This window comes from Phasianus colchicus, chromosome 5 (assembly GCF_987193195.1).
Source record: "Phasianus colchicus chromosome 5, bPhaCol1.hap1.1, whole genome shotgun sequence".
In the NCBI taxonomy this organism is placed as follows: Eukaryota; Metazoa; Chordata; class Aves; order Galliformes; family Phasianidae; genus Phasianus; species Phasianus colchicus.
Genome location: NC_143440.1, coordinates 10,073,499 through 10,088,592, shown reverse-complemented (window position 1 = coordinate 10,088,592; position 15,094 = coordinate 10,073,499). Strand labels below are relative to the sequence as shown.

General features: G+C 36.1%; 1 protein-coding gene across 4 annotated transcripts in view; it reads right to left on the bottom strand.

Annotated features, from left to right (window-relative positions):
* Nucleotides 1-15,094, bottom strand: part of SBF2 (SET binding factor 2) — a 238,479-nt gene that overhangs the window by 181,754 nt on the left and 41,631 nt on the right. For 3 of the 4 annotated variants that reach the window (XM_031613849.2, XM_090140453.1, XM_031613852.2), the window contains exon 2: nt 14,675-14,763. In XM_031613849.2, the coding sequence (XP_031469709.1) occupies nt 14,675-14,763 (89 nt within the window). The remainder of the gene's footprint in view (nt 1-14,674; nt 14,764-15,094) is intronic. The other variant, XM_031613850.2, reaches the window with a different exon arrangement.

The following is a 15,094-nucleotide window of genomic DNA, read 5'->3' as shown; positions in this document are numbered from 1 at the left end:
GGGGGTAGCTTGTATTTAAAAAAAAAAAAAGCTAGATAACACTGAGTTAGGACCAATCCATTATACTTCATTCAGCGTCAGACAAAAAAATACTGGAAAACTAAAATCAAAAAGGTACATTTTCGGCCATACTGAAAATTGATCATTCGAACAGACAAGAGCCAGTAAGTTTCTTTCTTTGAATACAACTTCAGAAGCCACTACTTAACTCGGTCCCTAATTTAATTAAGGTTTCCACTGCAGTATCAGCGTTGCAATCCACATGTAAGGTAACATCCATAATAGGTAAAAATAATGTACAGGACATATTCTATTACCCAACTCATCACAGTAAATTAATACTTTAAAAGGAAAGCTTATAAGCTCTACCATATTTAAGCAATTTCACTGAATAGGGTGTGCATATGCTGTAATAATGCCACACCTTAATAGTTAATAATATATGAAGTATGCCATTATTATCCCATACTACACACCCTAAAATACTTCAGTACAGATCACATCTATGTATTTAACAAATGAAACAAGAATACTTAGAACAAATGCCTACTTAGTAACTGATAATCTCAAAACACTTTATCAGAAATAATAGCCACCATCAAACATTCCAGAGAATATTTCTGCTTGAATATCCATTTTGAAAAAAAAAAAAATTCACTAACATCAGATTAGAAACACAGACTCTTAGAAAATTACTTCTCTAAATGAAGAAACTGCTACGGAAGTTTCTACAGAAACAAGTCTAAGGATGAAGGAAGATACATCAGAATGATCTCGTCTTATGTACTCTTGCAAGCTTGACAGTGAGCTTTGAAAGACACGATGCACCTATAAGCCTTTACGCAGGCTCTGGTTTTGTGGTTGAACTTCATCTGCCCTTCCATTTTAACAAATCAAGAAACAGCTTAATAAAACCAACCTGCTAAAATTATCTCTATAAATTTAAGTTCAAATTCAAGAGTTCGAGGAGTTAAGTGGTTTCAGCTGACCTCTTCCACAATACCACCATACGACTTGCAGTCTAAAGCCAAAGTCAACACAAGATCAGTTATCTTTTCCTTCACTGTTTTGTAGCTCATCTTGGAAGAAAATTTGTCAAAATGGACATTTGAACACTTACCTGAAAATATCTACTCAGCCTTCGCCATGCAAAGTACAAACAGAAGTATATGTGTGGCAGCCAGAAAAATAAGATTTAACGTTTATATTCCTTTGCTTAAAGTTTAATAAATATTCAAATATATTTCAGCTAACCATATGATTTCATATAATTTACTATTACTATGTGTTTTCTCAGGCATACTGAAAACAACTCAACCACTTATTTTCTTCAGCTGGAAAGTACTATTAGAAAGAACTAATATCATTGTCTCGAGCCTGATCAGTATTGACCAAGTAATGGATTTCCATCTATTTTATCTGTCTTTGGTTATATAAATTGGAAACTGCTCCCCAATTCATGTTAATTTTGCACAATTATATCACCCAAAAAATGTAGATATCCATTTAATACAACATTCCAAAGCAGTTTTCCAACTACACCATTAATCTTCTAGACTAAAGACATTTCAACATGAAATGACAGGAGAAAAAAAAAAAAAATCTTTCAAATAATACTATTAATCAAGGTTGTGCAAGAAACAAATTTTGAATTTCAAAATAGAAAACTTCGAGGGCATGTTTATATAAGTGATTCAGCCATAGCCAAAACCAGCAACAAGTGATATTACTAAGCAATTTTTATTACTCAGTACAAATATAATTCTATGTGGATGCTCAAGAGCTTCTAATGTAGAGGTTGCTGCTGCTAAAACATATCAGCTGGACAAGCAAGATACCTTAATTTGAGGAAGAAAAACAGACTCTCCAGTGCCTTTTCAAGAAATTTCTCTATTACTTGAAAGAAGGAGATCAAATGCAATATAGAGGACACAAAACTGATATGAAAAATCTAACAACAAATCTTATAAATTCCAAATGCCAACAAGTCTCTACAAGTATATTACTGGGCCAGAATGAAGGAAAATCATTGTGAAATAAGCTTTCCTGGTATGCAGTTATAGCGAATAATCATGAGGTGATGGCGAGAAGCAGACAAATCTGGTATTCGAAGAATGTTAAAAACATTGAGGTCACAAATGCACACTGTAACTTTAGTACCTAATTCTTATCCCACTATTTTGGTATTAAATCTAATTCATTGTTCATTCTGAACTTGTAGGTCATGACTTTAATGACCTTATCTCTCTCTTCTACATGTTACAACACTCAAACACATGCGGAAAATGAAACAACAGGCGAAAACAAAAAGAGAATGTTTATTTTTCAGTAAATTACCGAAGTACATATCTGCTCTTGGACCAAAACTCTATTAATATTTTTTAGAAGAAAAGAAATGTTTCCTGACCTTGCAGGTCACAAATGAACCTAAGACAAAGCAATGAAATCACTGTCATTGGGCATTTTTAACATTAAAATCATATTTGCTTAATTGAAATCCAGTATAATATACTGAGTCAATCTTCAAGATTTACGTGATCTAAGTGTGTCCCATCACAGTTTCTTCTCAAGACACTCTACCATGGTCTTACATTTAATTACCTCTATTTAAGTATAGGACTCAAACACTGAATTCTGAAAACACCAAGAAAGGATAAATATTGAAAAGCCAAAAGTTCAAGCCAACTTTTTTTTTTATTAAACTCCTCACAATTTTTTGCCAAATGACAACAGGAATATTAGCAGCTCAATATAAACAGAATATTTTATTAGGAGGCAGGGGAAGTGTTATTACACATTATTTGCTCCATTAAAATTGTTTTATTTCTAATTTTATGTGTATATTGGTTATATTAGTTCAGGTAACTTGGCAGAGACTCAAGGCAGAACGTGCATTCTTTCAACATAACAAGAACAGACATTTTTGAATTGATAAAATTGAAAACCTATTCAGTATCTGAGTGTGACCTACCTGTTTTTCATACCTCCTTTTGTTGACATAAATAAAATATGGTTTCTTGTTAATGATTAAGAAATCAGACAGTGCAAAAAAAAAAAGATGAGCAGCAGTTTGAGGACAATTTCATGACAAAATCTAGATGAAAAAGTTACTTCAAAAAGAACAGTAGTACCTTAGTTTGAGACAAATCTAAAAACACGAGGAAAAAAAAATCACTTCAGGAATATCAGAAAGTGATCAAGTCTCTACTTTAAATGTGCAGGGTTTTTTTAGTTTTGTTTGTTCACTTTTTTACCTGATGTAATCCAAAATGGAGATGGGTACTGCAACATCTGCACGTTACAGCAGCGTGCAGAGCACAGGTGGCATTTTTAAGTCTACCTGTTTTTTCTCTGCCCCCAGGGCAAAACACAGTAGCTAACAGAAACCGGAGAAACAACAAGAAGAAGAACAAACCAGACACATAAATGAAGAAATCTGTTAAGAGTCATCTGAAAACAGATGGCTGGACCTGGGACAACTGCACATTTCCATAGAGAAGATGAGCTGAAATGACTTGTCTTATATTCTCATCGTGAATTAAAAACTGCAAGATTTGCCATATCCTGTCAGGGAAGCCCTTTGAGAATGAGTTTGAAAAGCCATTTAAAAGAAGATTTGGCTCTCAGCATTCCCATCCTTTGCTTAGGTTCACTTTGTAGCTCAGCTTTAATGAGTTGCAGGTTGAGAAAGAACTACAGACCTTTAAAGGATCACCACACAAGTGATATTAACTTCACTTGTAGTCTGAACTGCCTTATCTCCAAATCTGTGAAAGTTGTAGCTTCAGAGAATCATACTATGGGCCAGTTCAAGTGCTTAATTTATTACTCTACTGTTGATATAGAAATAAAACTACCTCTTAGTTTTATCCTGGTGTCCATTACAGCTAAATAAAAACACCTGTTCAAATGATCCTTTGACAGCATGCCCAAGAAGAACATAAAGATACTGCAACTAAACCACAGGGCACAGAGGTCTCTTCTAGAAACATTAAATAAAGGCATCCCACTTTATGGATCAAACCACAGCATTAACAATCATTTTTGAAATATTTTGGCCTTTATATCTGGTTTATAGGTTTATATCTGATATTCATAGAACAATGAAGACAGTACAAGAGTTATTGCTAGGAAAGGTAGGTAAACTGCTGACCAAATACCAGGTTCCACACTATTGCCTCCTTACTCAAAACTTATTACTGACTAACCATGCTTATGGCTTTCTTCTCACTCTTCTGTAATCAGAAGGGAATTCCCTCAACTAAGTTTATTGATTTTACTGAAAACAAGGAAGTATCTTCATTATAATCTCAGCCAATATTTACCAAATCCTACTGAAGTAAACACCTGATTATAAATGCTCGTATAGTTCCCTGAGGTTATTAAAATTAGGTTAGACCTTATCAGAAATTATTACAGAACAATACAGGAGGAAGGCCATATAGGAAGCTCATCTCCTTTCCCTATTTTCAAACCTGAAAGTAAATTCATAAAGGTATTCTTTTTACACCTACAAATACCAAGTCTTTGTATCAACAAAAGCAATAAACTGTGAGTTGTGTATTTAGTTGTGAGGTAATGGACAAAAGATGTACAAAAAGCTGTATGCTAAAACCTGAAAGACCTGAACATGTTCTTTTTTCCAACTCCATGCAGTTACTTGAGGCCAACAAATTTCTTCTGGGAAAAAAAAAAAAAGAAAAAAAGAAATTAACCTCTGAGTTCTTTCCCTAGGACTCTTTCAGGTACTGAATGACTCAAGTCAGCTTTCTCCTCAAGTCTCCACAGGTACTTGTGCCAAGGCTACGTTTCATTGCATCAGGTGCTGAGAGCAGCCACTTGCTCCACCCTGCACTGCAGGCAGAAAGTGAAACTGGTTAAGGAAACTGGAAACAGGTAGAAAGTCTCCATACTCCATACAAATGATTGTTTGACTTCTAATGGCATAAAAACGTTGCGAGCTGTAGCACAGAGTATGCCGAATTGTGAAGTCTTTTGACTATTCTGTTTTAATTATCTGCTTTAATTATTATGAAATGAACGCCAGTAGGATACATCTCTTATAACCTACCACAAATAAGCACACTGCATGAAATCATCACAGAATTTTTTCCAAGTTGAAGAAGTCAACTTTAAACTTGTCAAGATGATCTAAGTTGGTAGAATAAACTTGCATCAAGTGGTATTAAAAAGATATAAAGAGTTGAAAATTAAACAGTTGGTCAACTAATGAGAAATTCTTATCAAACCAGCTTTACCAAAACACATTGTTAACAAGTTTGTTCAGAAAAAAAAACTTTTTTTTCCCCACTAGCCTGTTTTCTTGAACTACTAGAAAACATTCCAAACTGATTGACATTTCTTAACAATCAACCACACAGATAAATTATTTCTGGATTCCCAGAATATATTCAATGACCCAGCTCAAACTTCACAATCTTCTATTCAGCTCAATAGACTGCATTTGATTAGATGCACACGATCTCCCTGCCTGTTCCCTCACACCATCTAAGCAGGCTAGCTGTGTGACAACTAGAAATACAGTTATGAATTCAGTAGACAAGTCTTGCTTTACAGCTCTCTCCAAACCACACAGAATCCCAGCTCCCTGTACAAAAACAGACAAAATCCAAAACAAGCAGAACCCCAGAAACTTCAAAATTACAGTATGTCAAGCTTAAGTAAGACTCCAATTTATTACAGCATGTTGAAAATTAATTATTTCTATTAATGAGCCAAAACAAATTATGGGAATTTTAAACAACTGCTAAGCAGTTCTGACATACTTCACTTCAATGCCTTAAGGGATTATCACAATTTTGCAGTTTTAATTTTCTATCATCCTATTAGGTAGCTATAGAAAACTGACTTGACAATGATAAGAACTCTTCAGAAAAGCTGCATTCATCAAGGAGGACAAAATTCCAAAGGAGACACCTGACAGATACTCTTGTCCCTCCCTGCAGAGGAGCAAACAACCAGACATGTGCAGAGATCCAGAGGCTTATTTTTCAGATTAACAAATGAAAAGGAACCTCAGGAGACTATTCAACTTACTCCACTTTCACGCTGCATTCAAACAAGTCATTCCTCCACATATTTTCCAATACTTAAAACAACAACGCTCAAAATTCTTATTCTAAGCTCTATTTAAATGTTTCCTACTCCTTACACTAAATTTTCTTTGCCGTGGAATCCATCCACTACTCCCTTATTCTCAAAATATAAGGAGAACAACCCACTGCCTTCCTCAATGCTGTAGTCTTTTATTTATCTCAAGTCTCCCTCTGCCTGGCCCCTGCTATCAGAACAGTGTTTGCCTTTTTCAGAAGTCAAAACTTCCCTGATTCATGCTTAGTTTAAGAAGCACAGCACTCTTGTTTACCCACACAAAGGATGGGGAAATGCACCAGCATACTACCTAGACAAGGTAAACTGGGTATGATACAAGAAGCAAGTGGAAAATAGCACTTTTCATATAACAATTGATCTGATTGTACAATTACAGTGTACGTAGACATATAAGCACTCATTCTCTGTATCCCAGACTGTAACAGAATGGTTCTGTAAACCATGAAGGTAACCCATTTTTGTACAGGATATCTGAGTGTCAGGCTGCACACCCCCATTAGTCTACATCATTTCATGGTTCCTCGTTTAAAAATGTTTTATTCTAACACTTCTGTGCTCATACTGAGTACTTACAGTACTCAGATAAGCTGATGGGTAAAAAAAGTTCCTTCTGAAGCACAGTAGCCACAAAAGCATTTATTCCAAGGGTGTTATACATTCTGGTCTTGCACTCTATGAAAATGAAGAGCACAAAGGATGTTCTGTAATGCCACAGATTCTCAAATCTCAGAGAAACACAGCGAAGATAAAATCAGCACATTTGTGCAAGAATAGACTGCCCAGACACAGGCAGTCAGGAGCACTGAGGCTGAGAACTGCAGCTTGGTCTCAAAAACGAGTGGGAGAGAACACTCAAGAAATAGGAATCACGAAACCAACACAGTTCCATCACTGTAACACTATTTAAATGAATCATAGTCACACATTTACATCACTACATTCAGTAAGCACCTCTATTACCTCTATCGCTACACACAGACCTCTCTCTTTTTTTTTTTTTAAACAAGAACACAGAAAAACATTTAATAACCACAATTTCAGGGTCCTCAGGAAGAGTGGGGTCTCCTAGAGGTTTTTCCACAGACAAGTCCATCAGTTATAAGCTGAAAATACTGAGACATTCTACCACCATCCTCACAGAACTCTGTGCATGTTACAATGCCATGTGACTTAACTGTGTGTCTCAGAACCTCCTCAGCTTGACTGTTACACAAAAAAAACCTATGAGCAAAGATTTACAGAGATACCCATGATGAGATATTTCCTTTTTTTTTTTTTTTTTTTTTTAAGTGATCAGAATGGGAAATCTTATGGAGAGGTAATGAATCAAAAACACATAAGGTTCAGGTGGAAAAGACTGCAGTCAGATATTATTTGTGGAGATGATACAGATACAAAGAATGAACAAGAGGAAAGCATCTGAGAAAGCTTATAAAAAATGGCTTTCCCCTCTGAAAGATTTAAAAGAATTTCACCTAAGTACCTCTGGGGGGAAAAGGGAGAAGTAGAATCCTAACAAAACTTGACCACTATACAGAAGGCTAAACTTCAATACAGTCTACTTCTGTCATCTCCATGAAAAAATTAGTTCAAATTCCAAAGAGGTGTCACCTCAATATGTTAAAATGTGTTGACTGTATCGAAATGTTGCATTTTTTTCCAGTTACAAAAAAAAAAAAAAGAGAGAAAAATCACTTTCATTGCATCTTTTCACAGTATTTTGTCAAGAAAGAGCATGTTTTCCTATGCAAGGACTGTGTGAAAATCCTGAGGTTTCAATATGAAATTACTCTGTCCCAGTAACCTACAAAATCCAGAAGTTAGAATCCAGTCAGTAAAAGTAGTGGGATTCTAAAACCTGAATATAACCATTTTACAGCACAGCAGAGACGCTGCTTTAAAACACAAAGCATTTATGGCACTGTAAGATTTCCACTGGAGGATAATATAGACAAGTTAAAGGAATATAAACTGAGTCCGTAACTGATAAAGAATGTTAGTTGTACATTTGCCACAATATTTTCTACTGAAGTACTGAAAGCATCAATATGTAAAGCAATGCAATATGAAAGCAATGCAATATGTAAAGACCACCACAGTGCTCTTCAAAGTGCTACCATAAGCTCAATAACATACTTGTTCATTAGAGAATTATTTAAGTAATGGTTCTTGAAAACTGAACACAAAATCTCAGGGGAAAAAGAACTCAGAGAACCAAAACATCTATGGCTGACCAAGTGCAGTGGGGGCTAAATGGATGCTATAAGTCAACCGTTTATTCAGATCTTTAGAAGCACTACTGTTGTAGAAAAATTGGCTTATACATCAGCTAGTTAAGACTGAAGCATTTAAAGATTAACTCCCTTAAAACTTTAATCACTTCAGACTGTAACGGGCTCATCTGCAATCCAGTTCATCTCTTATGCCTTATTCAAAATACTACATAAAACATTCAGGTATTAGATTTTATTTTTTTTTTTTTTTTAGAAAACATGGAATATACCAAGTGGTAAAACAAAAATAGTACTAAACAAATAGTTGTAAAATGTTAAGAGCATCAATTTCACAGAATCACACAGAATCACAGAATGGCCAAGGTTAGAAGGGACCTCAAGGATCAAGAATCTCCAACCCCCTGCCACAGTCAGGGCCACCAACCTCCACACTTAATACCAGACCAGGCTGCCCAGGGCCCCATCCAACCTGGCCTTGAACACCTCCAGGGACGGGGCATCCACAGCCTCTCTGGGCAGCTGTTCCAGTACCTCACCACTCTCTCTGTAAAGAATTTCCCCCTGACATCCAACCTAAATCTCCCTTCCCTCAACTTAAAACCATTTCCCCTTGTCCTGCTGTTATCTACCCTTTCAAAGAGTTGATTCCCCTCCTCTTTGTAGGCTCCCTTTAGGTACTGAAAGGCTGCAATGAGGTCACCCCGCAGCCTTCTTTTCTCCAGGCTGAACAAGCCCAGCTCCCTCAGCCTGTCCTCATAGGGGAGGTGCTCCAGTCCCCTGATCATCTTCGTGGCCCTCCTCTGGACCCTCTCCAACAGCTCCCTGTCTTTCTTGTACTGGGGGCTCCAGACCTGGACGCAGTACTCCAGATGGGGCCTCACAAGAGCAGAGTAAAGGAGGACAATCACCTCCCTGTCCCTGCTGGCCACCCCTCATCTGATGGAGCCCAGGATACCATTTGCTTTCTGAGCTAAATTCCATAGGCATGTCTAATGTTTTTCAGAAACACGTTGTTGGAAATATCCAAAAGTTTATAATTTGGCTTACCTTAGGATGCCTTCCATTGACTGACAGCAATTCTGTTTTTCAGTGCAACACTGAAGACAAATAGGGTGCATTTTTTTGTTGGATTTCTCTCTTTCCCCTCACTTTCCCCCCTACTGATCCCACTGTGAAGTCCTAACAGCACCATATACTTCCTTAACATCTCAGAGGCATAGCTGTCACTCACAAGATCTGTACAGCATCATGAATTGGAAAGTTGTAGAGGACTATGAAGTTAGTTTTTGTCAGAACATTGAGACCTTTTAAGTCAAAAGTCTTAAGTCAAAATACCATCATACTTCAAAAAATACATAAATAACATTCCATACAGTCATTTGATTTTTTTTTTTTCACATTCCATTAGTTGGAATCTGGAAGTTAAATCCAATATTTCATAAAGGAAATACTTCATGTACATTTAAGAGTTTATATCTTAAGCCATTCAAAGGTGCAGAAATGCTAAAATCAAGGTATACTAAGGAAAAATATGCTCACGATAGCAACATCTAACCCTCAAGGAGGTGACCAGCTTCCACACAGCTCACAAAAGGATGCATACAGCCTTTCCTCAGAAGCATTTGTCACAGCATCATAATGTCTGTAAGCTTAATCCAAAGGAAAAGAATATAAACATTTTTTTTGACAACTTAAAGATACATTTTATGATGTGAGTAATTATTTGGATAGGCCACTAGCTTGTCTAGAAATATATGCTCAATTCTACAGTTGCATACCTTTGAATTTAAATTTGTATGAATTGATGGCTCTATTAACCGTTATAGGGGCGAATGTTCCTCCCTTCTCATCACAAATTGCAAAAAAAAAAAAAACATTGCATCCAGTTTAGTTTCACACAATGAAATCAATTTCCACGTGTGATTTTCACTGGCTCAATTAACATCATCCTCCCAACTGAGTAATGCAGATGACATGTGGTTCAGCTAATTTAGCCCCCAGACAAAAATGAGCATACACTGTAAGACTGCATACCAAAGTACGCAAGTATACATTATAACACTGCATACCAAAGCTTCCTCCTTTGATGTATAACTAATTACGACGTCTAGAACAGTTTATAGCAGAAGTAAAATAGGCTTATTTATAAGAAAAATATGCAGAAATATAAAGCCAACTCATGCAACCAACATACTCTAAGATTCGTTCTACAAGAGAGAACAATAAGTTTAACCATCCTAATATTAAACTGCCGTATATCTCATGAGTTTAAAGGTCTATTTTTAAACTTAAAGTGTATTTGTGTAAAACTTCAATAACTTCTCTGAAACAGACCAACTATTGTCAAAGGTACCCAAACATACGCACTTAGAAAATTAAAACTATCACATTGTTAAGTTTTAACGAGATGCTCTTGGAAACCTATGAGTGAAATACATCTCTGAGGCAAATACTTTTTCTTAATTCTTATATTATTCTTTTGTTAATTCTTATATTCTTAATTATTCTTATATCCTTACATTCTTCAAAGTCAGCTTATCTCCTAGAAGCATTAGAACGCCCTCCATCAGTAAACTAAAGATGCTCAGATTCTAAGCTGAAACTGTAAGTTTTCTTTTCCTCCTTTTGAATAGCCCACAAGAGATTCTAGCACATCAGAGAACCTTGCTGCTTCTGAAGGAACGCAGTACGTATAATACACATCTTAATAAATGTCATTCCTTATACACATACCTTATAGCACAATTCAACAAACAGTTAAAAAAAAAAAGTACTAGTGACCTACTTAGCTATAATCAGTGTATTTTTAAAAATCTTCATATATGCTTTACAGGAACTTTCAGGTGGCTCAGTTCTCAAAGTTTCAATTATAAACAAAACAAAGGTAAAAGCTGTGAAGCCATTAAATAAATGGAAAATGTAAGGAATGCAAGATGAAGTTTTCAGAGATGCAGATAGGTAGAAGCTAAGAAAATACACCAATGAGGAACTACTGACAGCATAATTCCCTCAACTGTGTTACAGTTTTGCTCCCTTACCACTAGGGATCAGAGACAATTTATTTTACAAGACAAATTCAAACACTTGACTTCAATAGAGCTTCCTTAAGTATATTTCTGTTGAATTTTGGACGACGCGTTTATTTCAGAATTAATGTGTGTTAAAGAAAGGTAGGACATAACTAACATAATGCTCACATAACAACAACAAAAAAATATCACATTTAAGTAATGTTCTTGCTCCTTATAGTGCACAATATATATATATATGAAACATAGTATTCTTCAGAAAAGTTTAAACTGCAATTACATTTTATAATGACCTAGTTCTCAACATACCTATGTTGAATTAGCAGAAGTACAAATGCAGTCAAGGCTAGAAGTTCTTGTATTTTGGTGTTTGGTTTTTTTCCTAGGTAAGTTGCTCTCAGGATGATCCCTTGCACTCAGACAAGGGCAGGTCCACTGGGTACAGTCCTTTCTATGTCAGCCCATTTTTCAAAACTGGGCTCAACAAAACAAGAAACATTATCTGTACTGCTTTTATCTAGCTTAGAACTATGTGCACCACTCTGTCTGAGTTTGGGTCTCAGTAATATTGGCAAACTGGAGTCAAGCAGGAGGTATGCAGAGTTCAGAGGAGGAAAGACTCCTCCAAGGAAGTCTCAGTGAACTTTTGAGCAGGACATGGACCAACTGCATTTCTACAATCTGTGGTCCACACAGACGTTTTTCATCTTAAAGTACTCAAACTTGGGGGGTGAGTATGGGCATAGTTCTTTGCCCTGTTTCATAAAATACCATGAACAATACGAATGGAAAACAAGCGTTGGATCATATAATCCATTAAATGCCAAGGCAAATTGTCTGATTCATCCTACATTATTTGGACATGCAATCTGGATATTCACGTGCCCAAATTCAGAGACAAATAACGCACTTTATAAAACAATTGGGGGGCATGAAAGGGAACCACAATCTCAGTGATTCATGGTAGAAGAACCAGCTTTGACAGAAACTAAGACTCAAAAATAGAACCCCCTTCAACTTTACCACTAGGCATAAAAAGTGTGTTTCCATTTTTCCTTCATGAAAAGTGGATAGAGATTAATGTTTTTCAAATAGAAGTCATTGTTGTTCTATTATTTCATTTCCCAGTCAGAGAAATCATATAACTCCATAAAGATTCTTCATAAAGGAGAAGAAATACATTTGAAAGTTTCTACTTCTATGGCTAATTTGAGTTAAGTACTATTCACAAAAATGTCTACTTTAATTCTCATAAACATTTTTGTCAACTAGACTATTCTCACCTCCTTTCTCTTTTTTCCATTATGCACTTAATGATATCAGTATTGCCCTTAAGATGACAAGCATAAAATAGAAAGGAAAAAAAACCCACTGTGTTGCTATTTATATTGATTCATGTTACACTCACACAAAAACTTGAGAACAACATCTTGCCAGTGTACAACTCTTCTAAATGATTTACTTTAGTACATGATCTTTGCATTATCTCTTCAATCTTAATTAAATAAAATTTGATTGTCATGTTTGGACAGCAATTCAAAACTTGAATAATTTTACAGACTAGCTGAAAAGATGCCCCTAACATTTAAACAGCTAGATTTCATTTTCCTTGGGAAGTTTCAAGTCTCAATGATTCTACTTAATTTGAGTAGAGATAAACAGCTTCACTACTTTAACTGTAACTGTTCTCTTTTATTTCAAAACATCAGTGGAAATGAGCTGTTTGAAATAGGTAAGGAAGATTAATATGACAAAATAAATCTCAGTATGACTCAAATTCTTGCTATTGTTTAAAGCAAGAACAAACCACCTCCTTCAACTCCAAGAGAGTGGTTTAGAAAACAAAACACAAATGAATAAGCAAAAACCAAAACTAAGCCTTCACATCAAAAGGTTACTTCTCAAGATCCATAACTATCTTTGCTATGAAAGTCACTCATTTCAACCTGGTTAGTAATCACTGAGCACACACTACCTGTTACAGCAAACTGCAGTAGCTACGTGCAGTGCTATCGTGTTGTAACAGTAGCAGAAATACTTCAGAGAAAGCAGGAGCTTCCATTGTTTCAGCACAGCACTACATTGCTAAATGCAGTATTATGCAAGCCTACCACAAACACTGTAACTATCCATCACGTGTATCGGAAATAATGCTTACACCAGTCATTAATGCATGACATCCCCACAAAACATAAGGATTGTGCTGGACTATGAAGAAATTTAAACCACACTGCTGAAGAAAACGAGCAGCCGGTCCCGTACACCAGCACACAGTGAATAATACAAACCTCTGCCATATGAGAAAGCATGCTGGCAAGCAAAAAACACCAAGATGTCCTTCTCCCCCTTCCACAGGAAAGGACAGCACCTGGCCAAAGGCACATTGTGAATCTGAAAGCCAGCTGAACATCAATTAAAAGGTACCATAGCAATAAAAGGTTGCTGTGTTTGCTGTATCTGTGTAACAAGTTCAGTGAAGCGTCAGTGTCTTTATTCTCTGCAGCAGATTTTGTAACACTTCCTAAAGGCCGTCTCCTTCCCTAGCTCATCCTGTCCCAGAAGTCCCTAAGTTCACAGCAGTAAGTTTCAGCTAACTTCTCAGAAGCCTCATTTGCATAGTCAAACCACAGTAATCCATTTCTCTGTGGGATTTTTAGGGCCATATATGTAATGAATCCCTGACCTGAATGAGCAAGATATACCTCCTCATTGCATCTCACAGCATCACACCACGAGAGGGAAAGGGCTACTTACCTGTAGAGGATACTTAAAATAGATCACTGTATGCTCACCTTGTTCAGCACAGCTTTCATTACTGCTGTCCTTAACAGACAGCATAATGAATGCTAAAGACTGACTGTTTTAATGAAGCCAGTTAATTGTGATGTTATAATAATTATAATTTTTAATTCATTTTTAAAGTGTACAATATAAAAATATACATCTGTTTACTTGAACATGACTTGAGAAGTCATCTGCAGTTTTAAGGATACCTCTAAAAAGGCAGCCAACAAAAGACACAAATAAACATTTATTTTAAACACACTGCTTCTAACCTTGAAGCAGATTCCTTTTGTATTCAAGGAATACCAACATATAGTAAGAATAAATTATCTTCTGCTAGCCAAAATTACTATTCTGAAAGCTGTTATCTGTCCCTTTACTTACCTTATTTCTTCACATTCCCTGTTAGACCTGATAATACGTTAGTGTACGGAGGCAGTTCCCAACTATATGTAAAAGAAATTCTAAAAATTACAAAACGTAGTGCAAACTTACCAACTCTATTCCCTGTGGGAAAGGAGTATCTTCCCAGTCCTTCTGAGGAAACCTCTGTATTATTTTTCCCAAACCTTCTGCTGGGCCTGCTGAAAGATAAAAACACAATTACTGAAAGACAAAATTCAGTGACAGGAGTGCAAACTGGCAGAATTTCAACTACCATAAAGTTGAGAATATATCCAAGACTTGGAAATGTTTCACCCCAGGAGGAAGAACTGGTTCCTCACACATATCTTGCAAGTTACACAGTAAACACAATCTTAATATTCTCTAGTAGTAACCTCAGAAGTAAGGACATGAAAAGAAGAAGCTGGCTGCAGCTCGCAGCTATCTGCCACATGTTTCAAAAGAGATGGCTGATTTTTGGTAATCCTAGGCTCTTTCTACAAAGAAAAGTAAATTATAAGTATAGTCTGT